General features: G+C 34.7%; 2 protein-coding genes across 2 annotated transcripts; both read left to right on the forward strand.

The window, feature by feature from the left end:
• LOC124445705 (mucin-like protein) lies at positions 1-12,568 on the forward strand. The gene is made up of 21 exons (XM_046996453.1): positions 1-89; positions 265-579; positions 1,222-1,319; positions 2,181-2,279; positions 2,457-3,034; positions 4,087-4,185; positions 4,629-4,763; positions 5,382-5,705; positions 6,040-6,297; positions 6,545-6,747; positions 7,076-7,388; positions 7,789-7,911; positions 8,192-8,311; positions 8,876-8,995; positions 9,344-9,463; positions 10,008-10,145; positions 10,235-10,338; positions 10,852-10,952; positions 11,447-11,728; positions 11,950-12,059; positions 12,336-12,568. Exons 2-19 carry the CDS (start codon positions 280-282, stop codon positions 11,703-11,705), a joined length of 3,492 nt encoding a protein of 1,163 aa, XP_046852409.1. The 5' UTR covers positions 1-89; positions 265-279; the 3' UTR covers positions 11,706-11,728; positions 11,950-12,059; positions 12,336-12,568.
• LOC124447177 lies at positions 11,837-24,912 on the forward strand. Its single transcript, XM_046998067.1, has 27 exons — positions 11,837-11,893; positions 11,950-12,059; positions 12,691-12,792; positions 13,156-13,411; positions 13,650-13,735; positions 14,300-14,600; positions 14,765-14,856; positions 15,258-15,504; positions 15,926-16,026; positions 16,550-16,832; positions 17,055-17,164; positions 17,444-17,720; positions 17,798-17,898; positions 18,262-18,517; positions 18,760-18,845; positions 19,414-19,714; positions 19,879-19,970; positions 20,374-20,620; positions 21,040-21,140; positions 21,666-21,948; positions 22,137-22,246; positions 22,522-22,798; positions 22,876-22,976; positions 23,340-23,595; positions 23,837-23,922; positions 24,491-24,788; positions 24,859-24,912. The coding sequence occupies exons 1-27, from the start codon at positions 11,837-11,839 to the stop codon at positions 24,910-24,912; spliced, it is 4,671 nt and encodes a 1,556-aa protein (XP_046854023.1).
• Positions 24,913-25,509: the final 597 nt, after the last annotated feature.

A 25,509-nucleotide genomic window follows, 5' to 3' on the forward strand; every position in this document is an offset into this window, starting at 1 on the left:
GTCCAACTACACAAAGAGCAAACTGTTTTGAAGTATCATTTCCAGAAACCAGATTTAATTTCAAAGGGCGATTTTATTCAAGCGTATATGTGAGTATTTTGAACTGCTTTTAAACAGAAAATGAAATCGTTGCATGCATTGGTATCAAAGTGTTATAAGAATTTTTAAATGTCTCTGACTCGTATTGAATATATTTAGATGCAGATATTTCGATCGTGTTCGCACGATGACAAAATTCATTTATTTTCATTCACTTACTACTAGATTTGCGCCAATGGAATGGTGAGATTTGATGGCCCCGAATACGCTGCCAATCCTATAAACTTTGGAATTTTCAGTAGTCTACCAATTATTGCACCTTATTGGTCACAAGTTGACTTGCGTTTTCTCAACAATAGCAATTCGAACGTCACTTACAGACTATATCGTAATAGTAATGAAAACACGGCTGTGTTTGATACGATAAATACTGAGGTAGAGATGAATACGGAAATTAAAAGCTACAGTGCTAATTGGGTGCTGGTTGTGACTTGGGTGTGTCTTGCACCAAGGCAACCTGTGGACAATAACTTTCCTGAGGTAAGGTGAAACAAATGAATTTATACGATTAATTCATTTACGCTTATATGTATACAATCAGGTAGATTTAAAAATTTACATCATTTACCGCAGAGTTAATTTTCAAACACGACTAGATCACAAATGGTTAAGTGTTCAAGCAATTTAACCTATCTTGCAAATTTCGATTTCCGAAAAAGTGTAAAGTTCGCTAAATATCGTGGGGAGTACTCGCAAAACAATTTTCCATTACAAAAGTAATGCAAAAATACATCCATTAGCGGATCCAAGGTTCAGAGAAATAAATTATATGTGAGCAACTCAATCTTGAATACATTTCAATATGATATACTAAAATAGTAGAATCAATACTACTTTAAAATTTATAACAAAAGTATCATTTTCAAAGTGTTTTCAATTTATGACTGAGTTTGCAATATCTATTTTTCCTGAAGCTTGATTCGTCATTGCTCTCTGAACTTCAAAAACATATCAAGGGAACTTAGCCCCCACACCTCAAAAATGAACTTATATTTCTTATTTCCATATTACCTTTCACGGTTATACTGCAACTTTATTCAATGTACATTTTTCATTGCTTTGGTGTAAATCTGTTTCACAAAAGTCATCCATTTGAATTTGTCATTGTTTTTAAATTTACAGCGAAATACCTTTCAACTTCTGCTGGCAGACGATCTCTTCAACGGAGCTTTTACTTTGTTCATTTACGAATCTATTACATGGTCATTTGGTGTGAACAGGTACACAAGTCAATCTACAAATTGTTTTATAAACCGGATTAAAGCATACACATACAATTCAAATCGTAACAAAGAAAAGACGTTTGGTAATTAGAGGCCGCTAAAACGCCCTCTTTAACAACTTGTGCCTAAAAGGAGGACTCACAGATATGAATAATTTAGCTTTTGTGTAAGATTGATATAAACCAGTATGAACAGAAAAAAAGATACGAAAAACACCTATTGTCTACATGCAGCCTTTGGAAAAGATATTCAAGCAAAAGACATGTCCAGTCGCTCGATTTGAAATTCAAATTGGTCTGTTTTAAAGTGTCCTTAATACCAAATTCGGGCGTCAGATAGTTAACTTTTGACTTCATCAAACAAAAAAAACAACTTTCGAATACTTCAACTTTAGGTTTTTGTTGGCTAGCATCTGTCATAAAAATGATGTGATAGGAAATTAGAGCAAAAGTCAAAAGTGACGTCACGCTTGTGAGAAGCCTTTGGCGCGTTTCATCAAATCACACGGCTAAATGTGCTCTATCTGATACTTCAAACTCATTGTTTGTGTCAGGGCACTTACGGCACTAAAATTACAATATGGCTGATACAAGTTTCAGCCCAATTATTCGTTGATAACGCACAGAAAATTAAAGCCCACAAATCGGTGTCCTTACGACAACATTCGTACACTAAAAAAAAAGTGGAAAAAAAACATAAACGCGTCGCTGCTTTTTTTGAGAATTTCTGAATCAAGCTTTTTTGATTTGACAAAAATCAAATCCTGTTTACATTGTGTTCAATAGCGTGGATATGACACGAAATCACTTGAACACATGTGTATTAACTGTACAAACTGATTGAAAGATTTGTTTTTAGAAATGAATACACGAATTTTAGAGACGCTTCTGATCTGCCAGTCATAGGCTTTGATTCTGGACGTAGAGATATCACACCGAGGTTTCAAATTTATGAAACGTAAGTTAATTGCTTCGCCTTGTATTTCTTAAATAGTGCATAGACTGAATTGATGTACAATTCAACCTGGCGAAAAAGACAAGTAAATCTCTCCATCTAAAATTTCCCTTAACTGTGTGAGCTTAATGGATGGTGTCGTAATTACTAATTTTTGAAATAATGATGTATCTTTCTCAGGTCTGGCACCATTAATGCTGACAGAGTGGGAGATGAAATGACAATTTTGTATGACCTAAGATCACCATTTCCAAGATCCAATGCAGAAGAGTGCCAAATTTGGGTGAATCAACAGCTCATAAGTCCAACAAGACGATCATCGTGCAGAAACAATTGCGCACAAGATCTTCAAACAGCCTACCTGAATCTCACCGGAGTCTTTTTTACCCTATTTCGAAGGGTTAAAGGAAGTGGACCAACACCAAACTTTTGCATATATAGTGGAACTACTTTTGATGGAGCAGATGAATGTTGCTACCAGTACACAGGACAGCTTGAAAGTTATCCGCAATCTTTTAATTCTACTGCCGTTAATTCGTTTAGTTCATTTACTATCAGTGAAAGTTCTGCATTAGGCGCAGCCCCAGGTCGATGGCATGAAGTCCATCCGCGAGAAAATTTCACTAAATATTTACAGGAAGAACAACGCTACTCTCAATGTTGCGTCGATGCCGGCAGCACTCAAGAATCGTGTGACCAGTTTTACAGAGTTCGACCAATTTGCATTGGGGTGAGCTTTGAGTTTGTCAGCACATGGGGTAAGCTCTATTCTGGATTACGGTTTGCAATCAAATCGAATGGAAGCAAATTGAAAGGAATTGAATCAATTTAGCTGCAACTAATTAGGGCGGACCGTGCGGTGAAATGATTAAAAAGTATATCTCGCTACTTGTTATCTCTGAACCGAAGTCTTAATTCATACCACGATAAAAATATATATGTAGCTATGTCAATGATTTAGAACCCAATCTTCTAGATGTCTAACTACCGCGTCAAGGTGAGGCAAGGACGTCATCTTTATAAGTGGCAAAAAGCAAAACTTAAAATCAAAGATAAGAAAAAGTTAAAAGAAAACTAATTCTATCAAACAATCTCTATTAAAAATCAAGCCTAGACAGTCAACTTTGCAACTGTAGCTATATCGACTGAGGAAAAGCAGATATTAGTCGTAAACATATAGTCAGTTTTGCCACCTTTCAAGATAGCAGCTTGAGGCACCTGTAACTACAAAATTTCGGTGGAGTCAGGTTTATAGTAGATTGGGTTATAGGTAACTGAGCTCTTCTTGATGTAAAATTTTACCAACAATAGCAAGACAACGTATCATCAAAAAATTCGATCAACGATAAAAGTTAAAACTTGCACTATGAAGTGGTAGGTAGAGACGCAAGTATTATAAAAACAGCGAAATGGATAGTTTTAGATAGCCAATTTAGCCCATTCAACAACGAGCTTTGGACAATTTAACTGCAGAAACATTGAATGCAAGATTTTAGAAAGTTTTAAGCATGAGACAAAACGTTAAGAGACATAGATTCTCCTCCTCTTAATTTCTGTAGCAAAATGAAAAATAAGTTGTTGCTATGGCTTTCAGCATCATCACACGCATCTTGCACAGTATTCTTGACGTCTTTCATCGTATTGAAGCTTTTCAATTATTTTAAACAGAGCCACACCAACGTTAGAGAAGTTCTAAACAATTTATTCCAATCTCTGCGATATAGAAACTATAGCGATATAGCATTGATAATAATCATAATATAGTATCGTGATTTTTTATTCCGTGTTTCTTATACGTTTGATTTTTTAGCCAATAACTTCGGTGATCCCCATTTTGTGACATTGGATCGTAAGAACTACACATTTAATGGTTGTGGATGGTACACGTACTTCACAGGACTAATTCCAGGTGAGAGATAATGCCGCAAATTTTTTGTTTATTGTTTGATTTGGCTTGCGAAAATTTAACTATTCCCATTTATGTTAAAATACATCAACATGAACACGGAACCTCAAACATAAAACATAAACATGAAAAATGACTGTTCGTCAAGTGTCGCAAAACTGTACATAGTTTTCAGTTTTGTGAATGAACAACAAATTTGCGATGCCAAATCGAATGTTTTCGTGAAAAACATTTTCCAGTTTTTATTGACATATATTATCAACACATCAAACTTTCCATTCATCCTGAAGATACTTAAGTAGTGGCTATGCAGCGCTTACGAAAAGATTTATCACCAGTTTACTTAGTTGCATTTATACTAAGCAGAGCAAGTATATTAATGCAAAAAGTGCATTTTGGACAAAGTTCACATGATGGATTATACTTTGGAAATGCTTTTAAAACAGGCAACGATGCAAGCTCTCTTGAAGTACAAGTTCGAACAACAAGAGTCGGCGAAGCCAACGCAACTGGTTTCACTGCATTTGCAATAAAAGAAGGAAATTCACAAGTCATTCAAGTAAATCTAAACACCACAACAAGTAAGTGTCTTAGAAATATTTTGCTAGTTTAAGATAAATTTCCAATTTTAAAACAACAATAGGTGCGCTGGACTAAGAATAACAGTCGAAAAATTGTTATGCAGACAAAAATATAGCTTTACTTCATTTTGAATGAAGTATAATATTGTGTGTTCAGTTAATAAAACAATACTAGTCACTTTCTTTAACATGCGAGACGTTAACGTCATTGCACATCTCATTCACAATCAAATCCAACTCCTTAGCATGCAACATTGTATGAAAAAGGAGCGTTGCCTCAAGAAGCCAAATCGAGTTGTTTGCACAACAAAGATTTTTTAGGTAAAAATTTTATAATGCAAAGAGAAACTCAAATATAGAGGAAACTCTTTTATCAGCTGGGAAGAAATAGAATCTTATTTAGTGCACTTTGAATGTTTGCAATCAAATGCTGCAAAAAAATCAAGTTTCTCTTATTGTGATATAAATCGAATCACTTTATTACGAGATAGATTAGCAACTCCTATATAGTAGCAAGTAAACTAAAATAGTAACAAAAGAAATGCTCGTTCTTCGTAGGGAAGAATAAAAATAAAATAATGGGAAGAAGCTCACATAATACGGTGTTAATTCATTTAGAAGGACTTGATGTTCGCGTTGGTGGCATGCTAATTCCTCTTCCCGGAGAGAATGGGATAATCAGAAATGGCACGGCAATAACATTTGCTGATAATTTGCTTCAAATTTCGACACCGCTTGGAAATGGAGCACGAGTCAATGTAGTGAACGGTTCCTTCTTCACATTAGTCATGCTATTTCTAGATGGTTATAGAAACAATTCGTTTGGTTTATCGGGAAGATGGAATGGTAATATGACTGACGACTTTACACACAGAGATAGAACAACAATAACACCAATAGACGCCAGAGAGGAAATAATATTTAGTGATTTTGGTGAAAGTTGTAAGTATCGAAAGTCATAGCTACTAATGAAAGAGCAAAACCAAATGAAATGTTGTATTTTAGTAAAAAAAAACAAGACAATAGACACTCTGTATGAAATAAACATTATTTAAAGTAAACATTATTTTATTCACATTTTCTAATGATGATGACATGTAACACTTGTCGAAACTTTTAAATTAAATAATGTTATTTTAAACGGAGTGCCTATATTGTCTTGTGTTTCACTAAAATCTGAGTTCAATCATTAATTTTTGATAATAGCATGAAGCAGATCACAGTTTAGGTCATCAACCATGTCAAGGAAGTAACACTGCATTTTAATACCTTATAGGGAAAGTAAACGAAACGAACGGACAAGAAATTTATATGAAAGTAGATGAAGGCATTAATACTTTCAGTTGTCAAAATTTCACTCCTGTATTTCTCGACAAACTTATGAAAAACAATGACAATTTTACAAATGAAGCTCTTGTTGCATGTGGAAGTAATACAGTTTGTCTGTTTGACGCCCTCGCTACACAAAACATAGCTATTGGTCAATCGACACGAGAAGAACAGCAATTAACGGACAATGTAATTGCACAAGTTGGTACGTTGAATTAATTTCTAACCCCATAAATTATACAGAAAATTGTAAATCATTATTCGTGAACCCAAAACGTTTTAAATAGACGTAAACAATTTCAAATTAAGTCGATTGCGCTTTTTGTTGAAGTTCTTATTAGTTATTCAAAACAATTACGAACAAATCTTTACTAATGTCACGCGAGGCAACCAGTGAACGCTATTTGGTCTTTTTTCAGGTGCAATTTCAATCACTATCTTTATTTTTTAAGAAAATCTACCTCCTGAGTTCACAACAAACATTTCCTTGATTACTGCAAATCTAAGTGAGACATTAACAGTGACGCTAGAAGCCCAAGATATGGATTCAAATGACATATTAACTTTCGACGTTCCTAATCTTCCATCGGTATCTAGCTTCAACATCAGTGGAAATACTTTAACTTTCACATGGACGGCCAACTCTACAGCAGTGGTATGCGCGTGTATAGTTTATAATTTTAACCGGGTTTTTTTATTTACGTTGGAGTGAACGATAAAGCATGACGATGCACAGAAAAATGTAACATGCATATACAGCGAAGTAAAAGAAGCGAAAATTTCTTTCTACACATATATCGATTATCAACTCTGAGTTGGTCATAAATTACCCATACCACAGCTCGTTTCGTTATTTAACGAGCGTCTTTCGAAATCATGTCGACGTACAAAGCTTTAAAAATGGTTTTCAATTTAAATTTGTAAGTTTTTCGAGTGAGTTTTTTTGACGTACTCCATTCATTCCTTTGTATTTTTTTATACAGGTTGATCTAAAGTTTGTAGTGAGCGACAGCAGAAATAGAACAGCGGTATTAACTCCTAGAGTTCAAATATGCGCATGCCGAGATAAAAGCACGTGCGTCGTTCCTGAAGGGGCGGGAAATGCTACCTTCGTAGTCATGTCGTGCAATTGCAACTTAGGCTACACCGGTCGGTTTTGCAATGAAGTGGTAGATTTTTGCAACGAAGGAGCCTCCCGACCCTGCAGTCCATTGGTAACGTGCACTAGCATGCCAACTCAAGCCGAATGTGGACCGTGTCCAACGGGATATTCCGGGAATGGAGTATTTTGTTTAGGTAGGAAACTTGTTCACACACGTGTTTCATTTAACCACAGTATTGCATAGCTGGCATATCGTGTGCTTGTTCAGTCCAAATTTTCATTAAACAAAACAGCCTTCGCAAACAGCCTGCGGATAGTCGAAAAGATTTCTCTAAACAAAAAAATATTATCTCCGCACCATTCCACGCTTGGATGTTATTGAAAAATAAATGATGTCCTCTCCATGAAAAGGTTGTGAACATGCTGAAGCTATCACCAATGTTTTTCAATTAAAATACAATGCATACATGTAAACAAAAAATTAGTAGCCAGAGTAAGCGGCTAACAAGTGCCTGGTTGAATAAATAATAGGATTTTTCGCTACGACCAAACATTGCTATGACCCAACTAATTTTCTTCTTTTCGTCGATATAGATATAGATGAGTGCGCAAGAAATACATCAGGCTGCGAGCAAATGTGTACAAATAATTTGGCGTCCTTCTCGTGTGGATGTTCTCCAGGATTCACAATTAGTACAAACGGAAGAACTTGTATAGGTAGGTAATGTATATGTGTTCACATATGCAAACTATATACCTACTTCATTCAAAAGCCATGGTTATTTTAGAAAAGAATCGAGCAAGAAACTATCTAAGATTCATACCACGAATTACCAATGTAATATTATTTTTCCAACGGCAACGTCAGATTGTAAAAATATGAAAAGCTACTTCGTGAACCGCATTTATGATTTGACGTGTCGTATGGCCATATTCAATAAATTACATCTTAAAAGCTTAGAAGCAGTCTTAATCGTAAGGTTTGGGTTTTTTTTAGACATAGATGAATGCTTGCGACCAAACAATTGCAGTCAAGTGTGCGAAAACACCGTAGGCTCATTCAGTTGTAGATGTAGACAGGGATTTGAACTTGAAGCTGATGGTGAACAGTGTAGAGGTAAAGTGTCCATGTAATATTTTTAATGTACGTACGTATAAATCATTTAAGTGTGTGCTACATTAAAATTTTATGTTTCCAGAGCATGTTATGCTACAGTTACTGTATTAAAGCAAATGGTTTGACCCCGGGAGTATCGTTACATGTTTGTAGATGTAGATCGTCCAGGTTGGTATAGTCCCGAGAAGGACTGTTTTTGTTGTTGTCGAAACGTCAGTTAATAACAACAACAAAAAAAGTCCTTCTCAGGACTATACCAACCTGGACGATCTACATCTACAAACATGTAGTTACTGTATTCTTAGGCACAGTTATTTTACATGCAACATCAAGTTAAACTTACAATACCGTATGCAATGAAAAATGTTTTACTTCCCAAGAGGAAAGAAACAAACGAAAATTTTATGTCCACACATTTGAATGAGTCTGAAGCCAACAGAATGACGGAATGACCCACACAAAGATTATTGAATATGTACCGCAAGATTGTATTTTTTAGAATCCAGTTGTTATTTATCAAAAAATCTGTCAAAAGCATCGTTTTCCAATTTTTGTGTCTTTTAGTACGCACAAATTGTTCACAAAACGGAAATTGCACTCAAATTTGTTTTGTTGACAATGGAAATGACACGTGTGCTTGCGCTAAAGGATATGCTCTTGGAAGTGACGGAAGGTCATGCAATGGTTAGTATGAAAAGAAAGGCCGCAAGATGCATGTTCTAATTCCTCGGCTTTCGAAAAAGAGAAAACCTAGTAATGATTAAGACGAGTTCTTCAATGAACAATGATAGCTACAAGCATCATCCTTGGAACATGAATATTATAGAGTCCACTTCCTATGATTTCATGCTTCTACGAATACATAACAAAAGCTGATAAAATCGTGCATTATCTTAGTTTTTCGGGGATTCTTTGAAAGATTTTCAGAAGCCTAAAAACTATCAAAAAAGATTAATGCTGCCTTAGATACCTTCCGAGCATCTCAAGAAAATACCATAAAATATTAAATATAATATCGCTGTATGTTTTCAGACATCAATGAGTGTGAAAATGAAGGTACCTGTTCTCAACAATGTACGAATACAGATGGGAGTTTCATGTGTGGATGCTTTCCCGGATATACCTTGGCGAGCGACATGCTTAGTTGCGAAGGTTTGTGCACTTAGGTCGCAAGAAAATATTCACGTCATTTACACTTTTAATTTGGTATCGACAATGGCGCATTGTTTATTTGTTTGCTTTTTGTTTACAAAGAATTATTTACGCAAGAATAAGGCGAATAAAAAAACAGAATGCTCTAACATAGTTTTATGAATGTTTCCATTAAATAATAATTTCCTTTCTGTTTGGCGAGCAAAGACATATGCGCGGCTGCGCAGAGGAATGTTTCCTTGAAAATAGTCAAAACGTGGTAACATCTTGCAATTTATTAAAGTTTTGCACAGTCACTGTCTTAAATATCATGTATTTTTGATCGATGAATATTTCGCTTTACTAAATAAAAACAATACGTAAAGGCTTTATTGAAAATTTGTTGTAAAATACTACTTTTCCTAAAACGTGTCTAAGCCATTAAAAGCACGCTATTCTACAGGAAGTGACGTTTGCCTAAATTAATGCAGCTATAATAATTTCAATAAGAGTGGAGCACTGCAAAGCAGATTCTAATTTTTACTATTGGTGTGGTTTTTTGCAGACATTGACGAATGCAGCGATCTTACCAGACAAACGTGCAATATAACTAATGGAGAAGATTGTATTAATATTCCTGGAAGTTTTACATGCAGATGTGCAGCCAGACTAAACTTGATTCGGGTGAACAACATTTGCGTTTGTGAGTATAAAAAATTACTTGTGTACAAAAAACAACCAATAAGTCTTAAGGAATTCTTATGAAAATGGTAATAAAATTATTATACGCAGATAACAATGGTAGTATTCTTCTTCCTCTTGCTCCGACTGCGCCAACTGCAACTAACGACCAAATGCAAAATGCAGTCGAAATAACGCTCCTCGATGTATCAAGGGTAAGAGATTCACAAATGTATTGATGAAATTTCACTATTTATCCTAGAGGCCACTGCTTACAGGGTACATCAAAACAGAATATCTTTCATAATTGGACGTTTTGTGATCATTTTAATGCATCTCACCTTGCAAATCCCACGTGTGCATAAAGTATTATAAACTACGTACATAGCTATAAGACTTCATTTGTCACAAGCACAACAGTTTTCTCACCTTGAAAATCCTACGTGTGCATGAAGTATTATAAACTACGTACATAGCTATAAGACTTCATTTGTCACAAGCACAACAGTTTTCGGCTCCTGGAATTTGATGTGAATTCTAACAGCAAAACATGCACAGAAATACACTTGTGGAATTATAGAACAGTCATCAGAAATTGAAATTTCAAAATAGATTAATTACAAAAGTTATTCTTGTTTTGATACACACCCTGCACCCACTTTCAAACGTATTATGAAATTTCGTCCTTTTCAAAAACCAATCATGTTTATATGCTCATTATTTTTAAGTACACTGCGGAAGTGGACTCCCGACTGAAGGATTCAGTTGCTACAATTCTAAATGATTTTTGCAAATTAAATCAACGTCCAAGAATTTGTGGAGTTTCTGGGTAAGTTTTTTCTTCAAAACTTACAAGCTAGCTAAATTCTCAGTTTGGGGTTTCTTAAAACGTTTGATTAGACATGTATTTACCTCTCACAAAAAAAGAATGCATATCTTAGAAATAGAGCACATTTTTTCGGTTTTTATAGAGTTAGCTATAGGCATGCATATGAAAGTCTGGGAAAAAAAAGTTTTGGTAAAAACAATGTTCTTCCCAAACATTCACAGTTTCTATAACTCTATAGGAACAAGGAAGATGTTTTCTATTTCCTCTATAAAATAGCCTTTTAAAAACAATTATAGAAAAATAAATATATTAATTTTTATTATTACATATTGTTTGTATTCTTGCCATTCAAATTTCTCGCGACGCAACCTGCGATAAAATTCCTGATTTTTAGTCAATAATAGAAACACGCGTTTTTTCAAAAGATATTTTATAAAAGTCGTTTAGCATGGAAAATTCAACAAAACTACATAACATCAAGTTTCTTTATGTAGTTCGTTCACCTTTATGCAAGTGAGAAGACTTCCTGGCTTCCCATCGATGCAAGGAAACAACGTTACACTAAGGTTTTATGTTGATTATCCAAGCACCCTTCGAAATGGCACATTGGAACGAGACATATTAGCTTCTATACTGTTCATAGAATTAAATAGATTAAAATCTTTACTGATGTTCAACATAACCTTAAACACACCAAGTTCTTTCAATCCATCCCTCCTTCTGCGGAACAGCTCGCCAACAGCGTTCTGTTGAGTTTACTAAACACCACGAGTCAGGTATGTTTCAAACCATGGTTATAAAACTTTTCTTATGTTATTATAATAAAGTTTTCATTATCCAAACTCAAAAGATGATAAATTACACACTTTGCATTTTTATGGATGATGTTGCCTACACTAACACATCTTTTCAATGAATTTCGTCAATGCATAGACGTGCATGTAAGTTGAAAATGAAAGTAAACAATACAATTAAAAATTGTTTAATTGTGTTTTAGATTACCATTTTCCAAGAAAGATATTTACGACTTGCTATGGTGATTACGATCAATGAATACTGCGCTGTGGACAACTACAGTCGTACGGTTGACTGTGGTTTGACTGACAGGTAAAACGCTAATAGTCATAAAGTTTTAAAAGTTCAACAAATCTACATCAATTCTCATGGAAAAGTAAGAATTCTTACGACTCTAGGTCTGGACATTTTGCGTACATTGTAGCTTTAAGCTATTTTAATACAAAATGGTGATTTATGTTGAAGGAGAATGCGTCTGTGCTGATTCATGTTGATAATTAACGTATAGTTACATAGTGCACAATGTACAAATTTTGTTACATATATATGAGTAAAACAAATTAATTTAAAATATATTTTTGTTTATAGTGGTTTAAGTTTCAATATGAGTAACGTTAATATTGCGTCAACGACCTATGGACAATATGCCAACATCTCATTTTATGTGAACAATCCGAGAAGCCAGGGACTTCTGTCTGCTCTTACTCTTGCTTCGATATTGGTCATGCGTGAAACAAATTTTGAGTTACTTCTCGAACAACAAATTACAATCCAAACATCATTCGCTCCAATGAATCCGCCAACTGCTAGCGACGATCAAATAATTAACAGTATAATCATAGAAATAACCTTCAATTTAAATCAGGTAAATCAACAGTACAGACACGAACGTTATATATGCGCTCAAAAAAATTTCTTTATCTTTTGTTTTAATATCTTTCAGTGGAACTTTTTTGATAGACAGACGCTTGAGATCAGCAGCAATTGCACCCCGAGTTTCTGCGTATTGCGGCTTGAATTCCGTCACCTGTGATCTACGCAACCGGTAATTATGCGCATGTCATTCTGTGACAACAAATTATAGTTTTATTTGCAATTATTCAGAACACAAAATATTCCATACAGCTATAATATATTTTATAAAACCTAACACATCCTACCAAATTAAACTGGACGTACAACTCAAGCTAATCTGTCAACATTCCAGTAGAAATTAAAGGAAACGTAACACTGACTCCTAGCAGAGAGGTGGCAATCATTTTTCCCTTGAAACATTTACCAAAGCAAAATAGCTGTAAAATACAAAGTCCCGATGAATTTGGACGAAACATGAAATGAGTGCTATGTATTGTACGTATAGTTGTAATTATAAAACATACAATTGAAAGCAGTTTCTTAATTCTTGCAGGGCGTCGACATTCAGCGTAGACAACGTACAACGTACTACAGCTGCAACACCTTCAGCAGCTATGAGCACCAATCAAATTTACTACAGATTTTACGTTAAATATCCTCAGACAAATACTTCTATCCCACAAAATATTCTAGCCACCATTGTCACCGCTGAGGAGCTTGTAGTGGAGTCTCTTTCAAGACTATCGTTCAGTCTCCAAACGCCACCTGACACTGTACAAATTAGAGTTTTCAATCTACAAATTAATCAGGTAAAATAGACAACTATAAATTTTCGTGTACCTTTTTTCTGTGTTTGGGAACTTTCGGTGACGTTCGCTAAAGTCCGACAAATCACGAGTCAGTGATGTCTTTGGAACAATTCAAGAATTCAATTTATCATCGTGATTTTACTATAAATGTTAAGATAAATGCTAAGTTGACTACCGTGCGCACTTAAATTTTCCAAAACAGTTATCGTCAAAATTTTACGAACTGTTTCACTTTTAGTTTGATACAAGCTTATTTCGCACTAACTTGGCCAGAGCTGCCGAGGAATTTTGTGGTGTAAGAGAGTCGTTATGCAACTTCAGTAGGTAAGTTATCATTTTATTATGTTTTTTCGCTATATTTTTAACAAACTGCCAACGTTTATAGTAGGAAGACTTCGCACGTACATTGCTTTTAAGTCTTAACTATTCACATGATCAATGACCTGAAGGTCTGAAGCAAAAGAGAACCATTGCAGGGATGCTTATAAAAAAGCATTGATGTTTTTAACCGTCTTTACTGCGTGCGCACGCATGCATGTGTGCACTTTCCTGTGTACCATGCCAAATCCATTGATATTTTGCTAAAAAATCAACAATATATCGTTTTTTTTATTGCAAAACTTGCCGAGTTGCTTGTTAGATAACATTTGTCAGTCTAAGCACTTGAAAGGACTTCGCGACCGTTTTGTTATAGGAGTTTTCATATCGACGTATTATGGATAAATATCGACATAGGCGCATATGCTCAATTTATGTTTAGTTCTTTTCATTCATTACACTGTTGGTGATTTCGCAACTATATATACACTTAATCACATTAACTGATCGGGCTGATGAACGATTCCCGAAAACGAACCAATCTGTTAACTCTTTGACATAACTTTTTGGCTCCAGCGCCATTGTCAGCAGTGCCATCAACATCAGTCCCGACAATGTCACGATATTGGCTAATTCACCTTCAACAATTGGTGATGGTCTACTTCTGTCATTCACTTTACAAAAACCAGATGGTTCAGCATTGTCACCTGTTATTCTACGAACAGCTATAAAAACATCAAGAACACAAGTCATATCTCAAAGTAACTCCATCATATCTCCGCCGCTTGTTAATCCTCCATTGTCGGATGCCCAACGATCAAACCTTGTGCGACTTAACATTAACGCTTCAGATACACCATTGGACAGGGAGGTAATGAAATTCAAAGCAAATTGTAATTTATCATACTATACATCCATTAATGACAATCTTGTCTTCTTAGAGAAATCATCTTATTGTTAAAGGAGATGCTTTCATCTTTGTGCCAGATTTTTAATTAATTTTAATCTTGATTTAGATTTTTGACTTAATTTCAGGCATTACGACTGGATATTCAATATTCGATAGCGCTGAGAATAAATGAATTCTGTCGGAATAATACCAACTCTAACTTATGTTCTTCAAACCAGTAAGTGTGATACATGGCCGCACAAAGGAGATAATACGCATGTTTGTTATATATGCCAGCGTCACTTCAGAATGTGTTATTAACCGGACGAGACGATTTCAAACAATCTATTTTTTAATTTTTTTATTTTACTGACGAAAACTAGAGAAGTGAAAGCTAACCCTTGCAAAACAGCGAGTACGAGAGAAAGCTTGGTTTTCAAATAATTCAAATGATGCCATACAATACCCATGAAATAGAAACATACAACGGAGATAATAACATGCTGTATCGAAGCTGTCGTTACCTTATTGTCGGAATTGCTTTTTGCCCTCGAAAAATAAAAAAATATCGAGAATATTCCATTAGTTACGATAATATGCATTTTATATTTAATATTAACTGAGAAATTATATTTACAGATTCACCATAAACGATGTGATTGTACAAATCGAAACGAATGGAAGTGTAAGCTTTGCTGTTTTGTCACCCAGCACAAGCATGCCACTTAATTCCAGTGCAATTCAAAGCGTGACAAATGGAACATTCATGTCTAATATTTTCAATGTGAGCTTAAATATGCTTAACAATGACAATAATGTTATACCTGGTGCAACTAACGACCAAATTCAAAATGCAGTCGAAATAACGCTGCTCGATGTATCAGAGGTAAGAGTTTCACAAATGTATTGATGAAATTTCACTATTTATCCTAGAGGCCACTGCTTACAGGGTACATCAAAAAACAATATCTTTCATAATTAGACGTAATGTGATAATTTTAATGCTTCTCATCTTGCAAATCCCACGAGTGCATAAAGCATTATAAACTACGTACATAGCTATAATACTTCATATGCCACAAGCACAGCAGTTATCGGCTCCTGGAATTTGATGTGAATTCTAACAGCAAAACATGCACAGGAATACACTTGTGGAATTATAGAACAGTCATCAGAAATTTCACAATAGATTAATTACAAAAGTTATTCTTGTTTTTGACACACCTCCTGCACCCACTTTCAAACGTATTATGAAATTTCGTCCTTTTCAAAAATCAATCATGTTTATATGTTCATTATTTTTTAAGTACACTGCGGAAGTGGACTCCCGACTGAAGGATTCAGTTGCTACAATTCTAAATGATTTTTGCAAATTAAATCAACGTCCAAGAATTTGTGGAGTTTCTGGGTAAGTTTTCTTTCTTCAAAACTTACAAGCTAGCTAAATTCCCAGTTTGGGGTTTCTTAAGACGTTTGATTAAAATGTATTTACCTCTCACAAAAAGTATGCATATCTTAGAAATAGAGAAATTTATTTCGGTTTTATAGAGTTAGCTATAGACATGCACATGAAAGTCTGGGAAAAACGAGTTTTGGTAAAATCAATGCGCTTCCTAAACATTCACATTCTCTATAACTCTATATGAACAAGGAAGATGTTTTCTATTTCCTCTATAAAATAGCCTTTTGAAAACAATTATAGAAAAATTAATATATTAATTTTATTATTACATATTGTTTGTATTCTTGCCATCCAAATTTCTCGCAACGCAAACTGCGATAAAATTCCCGATTTTCAGTCAAATAATAGAAACACTTGTTTTCTCAGCATTCAACCAATCGGCGCCCGTATTTTCCAAAAGATTTTTTATAAAAGTCATTTAGCATGGAAAATTCAACAAAACTACGTAACATCAACTTTCTTTATGTAGTTCGTTCAACTCTACACAAGTGAGAAGACTTCCTGGCTTCCCATCGATGCAAGGAAACAACGTTACACTAAGGTTTTATGTTGATTATCCAAGCACCCTTCGAAATGGCACATTGGAACGAGACATATTAGCTTCTATACTGTTCATAGAATTAAATAGATTAAAATCTTTACTGATGTTCAACATAACCTTAAACACACCAAGTTCTTTCAATCCATCCACTCCTTCTGCGGAACAGCTCGCCAACAGCGTTCTGTTGAGTTTACTAAACACCACGAGTCAGGTATGTTTCAAACCATGGTTATAAAACTTTTCTTATGTTATTATAATAAAGTTTTCATTATCCAAACTCAAAAAGATGGTAAATTACACACTTTGCATTTTTATGGATGATGTTGCCTACACTAACACATCTTTTCAATGAATTTCGTCAATGCATAGACGTGCATGTAAGTTGAAAATGAAAGTAAACAATACAATTAAAAATTGTTTAATTGTGTTTTAGATTACCATTTTCCAAGAAAGATATTTACGACTTGCTATGGTGATTACGATCAATGAATACTGCGCTGTGGACAACTACAGTCGTACGGTTGACTGTGGTTTGACTGACAGGTAAAACGCTAATAGTCATAAAGTTTTCAAAAGTTCAACAAATCCACATCAATTCTTATGGAAAAGTAAGAATTCTTACGACTCTAGGTCTGGACATTTTGCGTACATTGTAGCTTTAAGCTATTTTTAATACAATTTGGTGATTTATGTTGAAGGGAGAATGCGTCTGTGCTGATTCATGTTGATAATTAACGTATAGTTACATAGTGCACAATGTACAAATTTTGTTACATATATATGAGTAAAACAAATTAATTTAAAATATATTTTTGTTTATAGTGGTTTAAGTTTCAATATGAGTAACGTTAATATTGCGTCAACGACCTATGGACAATATGCCAACATCTCATTTTATGTGAACAATCCGAGAAGCCAGGGACTTCTGTCTGCTCTTACTCTTGCTTCGATATTGGTCATGCGTGAAACAAATTTTGAGTTACTTCTCGAACAACAAATTACAATCCAAACATCATTCGCTCCAATGAATCCGCCAACTGCTAGCGACGATCAAATAATTAACAGTATAATCATAGAAATAACCTTCAATTTAAATCAGGTAAATCAACAGTACAGACACGAACGTTATATATGCGCTCAAAAAATTTCTTTATCTTTTGTTTTAATATCTTTCAGTGGAACTTTTTGATAGACAGACGCTTGAGATCAGCAGCAATTGCACCCCGAGTTTCTGCGTATTGCGGCTTGAATTCCGTCACCTGTGATCTACGCAACCGGTAATTATGCGCATGTCATTCTGTGACAACAAATTATAGTTTTATTTGCAATTATTCAGAACACAAAATATTCCATACAGCTATAATATATTTTATAAAACCTAACACATCCTACCAAATTAAACTGGACGTACAACTCAAGCTAATCTGTCAACATTCCAGTAGAAATTAAAGGAAACGTAACACTGACTCCTAGCAGAGAGGTGGCAATCATTTTTCCCTTGAAACATTTACCAAAGCAAAATAGCTGTAAAATACAAAGTCCCGATGAATTTGGACGAAACATGAAATGAGTGCTATGTATTGTACGTATAGTTGTAATTATAAAACATACAATTGAAAGCAGTTTCTTAATTCTTGCAGGGCGTCGACATTCAGCGTAGACAACGTACAACGTACTACAGCTGCAACACCTTCAGCAGCTATGAGCACCAATCAAATTTACTACAGATTTTACGTTAAATATCCTCAGACAAATACTTCTATCCCACAAAATATTCTAGCCACCATTGTCACCGCTGAGGAGCTTGTAGTGGAGTCTCTTTCAAGACTATCGTTCAGTCTCCAAACGCCACCTGACACTGTACAAATTAGAGTTTTCAATCTACAAATTAATCAGGTAAAAAATAGACAACTATAAATTTTCGTGTACCTTTTTTTCTGTGTTTGGGAACTTTCGGTGACGTTCGCTAAAGTCCGACAAATCACGAGTCAGTGATGTCTTTTGGAACAATTCAAGAATTCAATTTATCATCGTGATTTTACTATAAATGTTAAGATAAATGCTAAGTTGACTACCGTGCGCACTTAAATTTTCCAAAACAGTTATCGTCAAAATTTTACGAACTGTTTCACTTTTAGTTTGATACAAGCTTATTTCGCACTAACTTGGCCAGAGCTGCCGAGGAATTTTGTGGTGTAAGAGAGTCGTTATGCAACTTCAGTAGGTAAGTTATCATTTTATTATGTTTTTTTTCGCTATATTTTTAACAAACTGCCAACGTTTATAGTAGGAAGACTTCGCACGTACATTGCTTTTAAGTCTTAACTATTCACATGATCAATGACCTGAAGGTCTGAAGCAAAAGAGAACCATTGCAGGGATGCTTATAAAAAAGCATTGATGTTTTTTAACCGTCTTTTACTGCGTGCGCACGCATGCATGTGTGCACTTTCCTGTGTACCATGCCAAATCCATTGATATTTTGCTAAAAAATCAACAATATATCGTTTTTTTTATTGCAAAACTTGCCGAGTTGCTTGTTAGATAACATTTGTCAGTCTAAGCACTTGAAAGGACTTCGCGACCGTTTTGTTATAGGAGTTTTCATATCGACGTATTATGGATAAATATCGACATAGGCGCATATGCTCAATTTATGTTTAGTTCTTTTCATTCATTACACTGTTGGTGATTTCGCAACTATATATACACTTAATCACATTAACTGATCGGGCTGATGAACGATTCCCGAAAACGAACCAATCTGTTAACTCTTTGACATAACTTTTTGGCTCCAGCGCCATTGTCAGCAGTGCCATCAACATCAGTCCCGACAATGTCACGATATTGGCTAATTCACCTTCAACAATTGGTGATGGTCTACTTCTGTCATTCACTTTACAAAAACCAGATGGTTCAGCATTGTCACCTGTTATTCTAAGAACAGCTATAAAAACATCAAGAACACAAGTCATATCTCAAAGTAACTCCATCATATCTCCGCCGTTTGTTAATCCTCCATTGTCGGATGCCCAACGATCAAGCCTTGTGCGACTTAACATTAACGCTTCAGATACACCATTGGACAGGGAGGTAATGAAATTCAAAGCAAATTGTAATTTATCATACTATACATCCATTAATGACAATCTTGTCTTCTTAGAAAAATCATCTTATTGTTAAAGGAGATGCTTTCATCTTTGTGCCAGATTTTTAATTAATTTTAATCTTGATTTAGATTTTTGACTTAATTTCAGGCATTACGACTGGATATTCAATATTCGATAGCGCTGAGAATAAATGAATTCTGTCGGAATAATACCAACTCTAACTTATGTTCTTCAAACCAGTAAGTGTGATACATGGCCGCACAAAGGAGATAATACGCATGTTTGTTATATATGCCAGCGTCACTTCAGAATGTGTTATTAACCGGACGAGACGATTTCAAACAATCTATTTTTTAATATTTTTTTATTTTACTGACGAAAACTAGAGAAGTGAAAGCTAACCCTTGCAAAACAGCGAGTACGAGAGAAAGCTTGGTTTTCAAATAATTCAAATGATGCCATACAATACCCATGAAATAGAAACATACAACGGAGATAATAACATGCTGTATCGAAGCTGTCGTTACCTTATTGTCGGAATTGCTTTTTGCCCTCGAAAAATAAAAAAATATCGAGAATATTCCATTAGTTACGATAATATGCATTTTATATTTAATATTAACTGAGAAATTATATTTACAGATTCACCATAAACGATGTGATTGTACAAATCGAAACGAATGGAAGTGTAAGCTTTGCTGTTTTGTCACCCAGCACAAGCATGCCACTTAATTCCAGTGCAATTCAAAGCGTGACAAATGGAACATTCATGTCTAATATTTTCAATGTGAGCTTAAATATGCTTAACAATGACAATAATGTTATACCTGGTGCAACTAACGACCAAATTCAAAATGCAGTCGAAATAACGCTGCTCGATGTATCAGAGGTAAGAGTTTCACAAATGTATTGATGAAATTTCACTATTTATCCTAGAGGCCACTGCTTACAGGGTACATCAAAAAACAATATCTTTCATAATTAGACGTAATGTGATAATTTTAATGCTTCTCATCTTGCAAATCCCACGAGTGCATAAAGCATTATAAACTACGTACATAGCTATAATACTCATATGCCACAAGCACAGCAGTTATCGGCTCCTGGAATTTGATGTGAATTCTAACAGCAAAACATGCACAGGAATACACTTGTGGAATTATAGAACAGTCATCAGAAATTTCACAATAGATTAATTACAAAGTTATTCTTGTTTTTGACACACCTCCTGCACCCACTTTCAAACGTATTATGAAATTTCGTCCTTTTCAAAAATCAATCATGTTTATATGTTCATTATTTTTTAAGTACACTGCGGAAGTGGACTCCCGACTGAAGGATTCAGTTGCTACAATTCTAAATGATTTTTGCAAATTAAATCAACGTCCAAGAATTTGTGGAGTTTCTGGGTAAGTTTTCTTTCTTCAAAACTTACAAGCTAGCTAAATTCCCAGTTTGGGGTTTCTTAAGACGTTTGATTAAAAATGTATTTACCTCTCACAAAAAAGTATGCATATCTTAGAAATAGAGAAATTTATTTCGGTTTTTATAGAGTTAGCTATAGACATGCACATGAAAGTCTGGGAAAAACGAGTTTTGGTAAAATCAATGCGCTTCCTAAACATTCACATTCTCTATAACTCTATATGAACAAGGAAGATGTTTTCTATTTCCTCTATAAAATAGCCTTTTGAAAACAATTATAGAAAAATTAATATATTAATTTTATTATTACATATTGTTTGTATTCTTGCCATCCAAATTTCTCGCAACGCAAACTGCGATAAAATTCCCGATTTTCAGTCAAATAATAGAAACACTTGTTTTCTCAGCATTCAACCAATCGGCGCCCGTATTTTCCAAAAGATTTTTATAAAAGTCATTTAGCATGGAAAATTCAACAAAACTACGTAACATCAACTTTCTTTATGTAGTTCGTTCAACTCTACACAAGTGAGAAGACTTCCTGGCTTCCCATCGATGCAAGGAAACAACGTTACACTAAGGTTTTATGTTGATTATCCAAGCACCCTTCGAAATGGCACATTGGAACGAGACATATTAGCTTCTATACTGTTCATAGAATTAAATAGATTAAAATCTTTACTGATGTTCAACATAACCTTAAACACACCAAGTTCTTTCAATCCATCCACTCCTTCTGCGGAACAGCTCGCCAACAGCGTTCTGTTGAGTTTACTAAACACCACGAGTCAGGTATGTTTCAAACCATGGTTATAAAACTTTTCTTATGTTATTATAATAAAGTTTTCATTATCCAAACTCAAAAAGATGGTAAATTACACACTTTGCATTTTTATGGATGATGTTGCCTACACTAACACATCTTTTCAATGAATTTCGTCAATGCATAGACACAATACAATTAAAATTGTTTAATTTAGATTACCATTTTCCAAGAAAGATATTTACGACTTGCTATGGTGATTACGATCAATGAATACTGCGCTGTGGACAACTACAGTCGTACGGTTGACTGTGGTTTGACTGACAGGTAAAACGCTAATAGTCATAAAGTTTTCAAAAGTTCAACAAATCCACATCAATTCTATGGAAAAGTAAGAATTCTACGACTCTAGGTCTGGACATTTTGCGTACATTGTAGCTTTAAGCTATTTTAATACAATTTGGTGATTTATGTTGAAGGAGAATGCGTCTGTGCTGATTCATGTTGATAATTAACGTATAGTTACATAGTGCACAATGTACAAATTTTGTTACATATATATGAGTAAAACAAATTAATTTAAAATATATTTTTGTTTATAGTGGTTTAAGTTTCAATATGAGTAACGTTAATATTGCGTCAACGACCTATGGACAATATGCCAACATCTCATTTTATGTGAACAATCCGAGAAGCCAGGGACTTCTGTCTGCTCTTACTCTTGCTTCGATATTGGTCATGCGTGAAACAAATTTTGAGTTACTTCTCGAACAACAAATTACAATCCAAACATCATTCGCTCCAATGAATCCGCCAACTGCTAGCGACGATCAAATAATTAACAGTATAATCATAGAAATAACCTTCAATTTAAATCAGGTAAATCAACAGTACAGACACGAACGTTATATATGCGCTCAAAAAATTTCTTTATCTTTTGTTTTAATATCTTTCAGTGGAACTTTTTGATAGACAGACGCTTGAGATCAGCAGCAATTGCACCCCGAGTTTCTGCGTATTGCGGCTTGAATTCCGTCACCTGTGATCTACGCAACCGGTAATTATGCGCATGTCATTCTGTGACAACAAATTATAGTTTTATTTGCAATTATTCAGAACACAAAATATTCCATACAGCTATAATATATTTTATAAAACCTAACACATCCTACCAAATTAAACTGGACGTACAACTCAAGCTAATCTGTCAACATTCCAGTAGAAATTAAAGGAAACGTAACACTGACTCCTAGCAGAGAGGTGGCAATCATTTTTCCCTTGAAACATTTACCAAAGCAAAATAGCTGTAAAATACAAAGTCCCGATGAATTTGGACGAAACATGAAATGAGTGCTATGTATTGTACGTATAGTTGTAATTATAAAACATACAATTGAAAGCAGTTTCTTAATTCTTGCAGGGCGTCGACATTCAGCGTAGACAACGTACAACGTACTACAGCTGCAACACCTTCAGCAGCTATGAGCACCAATCAAATTTACTACAGATTTTACGTTAAATATCCTCAGACAAATACTTCTATCCCACAAAATATTCTAGCCACCATTGTCACCGCTGAGGAGCTTGTAGTGGAGTCTCTTTCAAGACTATCGTTCAGTCTCCAAACGCCACCTGACACTGTACAAATTAGAGTTTTCAATCTACAAATTAATCAGGTAAAAATAGACAACTATAAATTTTCGTGTACCTTTTTTTCTGTGTTTGGGAACTTTCGGTGACGTTCGCTAAAGTCCGACAAATCACGAGTCAGTGATGTCTTTTGGAACAATTCAAGAATTCAATTTATCATCGTGATTTTACTATAAATGTTAAGATAAATGCTAAGTTGACTACCGTGCGCACTTAAATTTTCCAAAACAGTTATCGTCAAAATTTTACGAACTGTTTCACTTTTAGTTTGATACAAGCTTATTTCGCACTAACTTGGCCAGAGCTGCCGAGGAATTTTGTGGTGTAAGAGAGTCGTTATGCAACTTCAGTAGGTAAGTTATCATTTTATTATGTTTTTTTTCGCTATATTTTTAACAAACTGCCAACGTTTATAGTAGGAAGTCTTCGCACGTACATTGCTTTTAAGTCTTAACTATTCACATGATCAATGACCTGAAGGTCTGAAGCAAAAGAGAACCATTGCAGGGATGCTTATAAAAAAGCATTGATGTTTTTTAACCGTCTTTTACTGCGTGCGCACGCATGCATGTGTGCACTTTCCTGTGTACCATGCCAAATCCATTGATATTTTGCTAAAAAATCAACAATATATCGTTTTTTTTATTGCAAAACTTGCCGAGTTGCTTGTTAGATAACATTTGTCAGTCTAAGCACTTGAAAGGACTTCGCGACCGTTTTGTTATAGGAGTTTTCATATCGACGTATTATGGATAAATATCGACATAGGCGCATATGCTCAATTTATGTTTAGTTCTTTTCATTCATTACACTGTTGGTGATTTCGCAACTATATATACACTTAATCACATTAACTGATCGGGCTGATGAACGATTCCCGAAAACGAACCAATCTGTTAACTCTTTGACATAACTTTTTGGCTCCAGCGCCATTGTCAGCAGTGCCATCAACATCAGTCCCGACAATGTCACGATATTGGCTAATTCACCTTCAACAATTGGTGATGGTCTACTTCTGTCATTCACTTTACAAAAACCAGATGGTTCAGCATTGTCACCTGTTATTCTACGAACAGCTATAAAACATCAAGAACACAAGTCATATCTCAAAGTAACTCCATCATATCTGCCGCTTGTTAATCCTCCATTGTCGGATGCCCAACGATCAAACCTTGTGCGACTTAACATTAACGCTTCAGATACACCATTGGACAGGGAGGTAATGAAATTCAAAGCAAATTGTAATTTATCATACTATACATCCATTAATGACAATCTTGTCTTCTTAGAGAAATCATCTTATTGTTAAAGGAGATGCTTTCATCTTTGTGCCAGATTTTTAATTAATTTTAATCTTGATTTAGATTTTTGACTTAATTTCAGGCATTACGACTGGATATTCAATATTCGATAGCGCTGAGAATAAATGAATTCTGTCGGAATAATACCAACTCTAACTTATGTTCTTCAAACCAGTAAGTGTGATACATGGCCGCACAAAGGAGATAATACGCATGTTTGTTATATATGCCAGCGTCACTCAGAATGTGTTATTAACCGGACGAGACGATTTCAAACAATCTATTTTTAATTTTTTATTTTACTGACGAAAACTAGAGAAGTGAAAGCTAACCCTTGCAAAACAGCGAGTAGAGAGAAAGCTTGGTTTCAAATAATTCAAATGATGCCATACAATACCCATGAAATAGAAACATACAACGGAGATAATAACATGCTGTATCGAAGCTGTCGTTACCTTATTGTCGGAATTGCTTTTTGCCCTCGAAAAATAAAAAAATATCGAGAATATTCCATTAGTTACGATAATATGCATTTTATATTTAATATTAACTGAGAAATTATATTTACAGATTCACCATAAACGATGTGATTGTACAAATCGAAACGAATGGAAGTGTAAGCTTTGCTGTTTTGTCACC

Source organism: Xenia sp. Carnegie-2017, unplaced genomic scaffold (assembly GCF_021976095.1).
Source record: "Xenia sp. Carnegie-2017 unplaced genomic scaffold, XeniaSp_v1 HiC_scaffold_22, whole genome shotgun sequence".
Lineage (NCBI taxonomy): Eukaryota > Metazoa > Cnidaria > Anthozoa > Malacalcyonacea > Xeniidae > Xenia > Xenia sp. Carnegie-2017.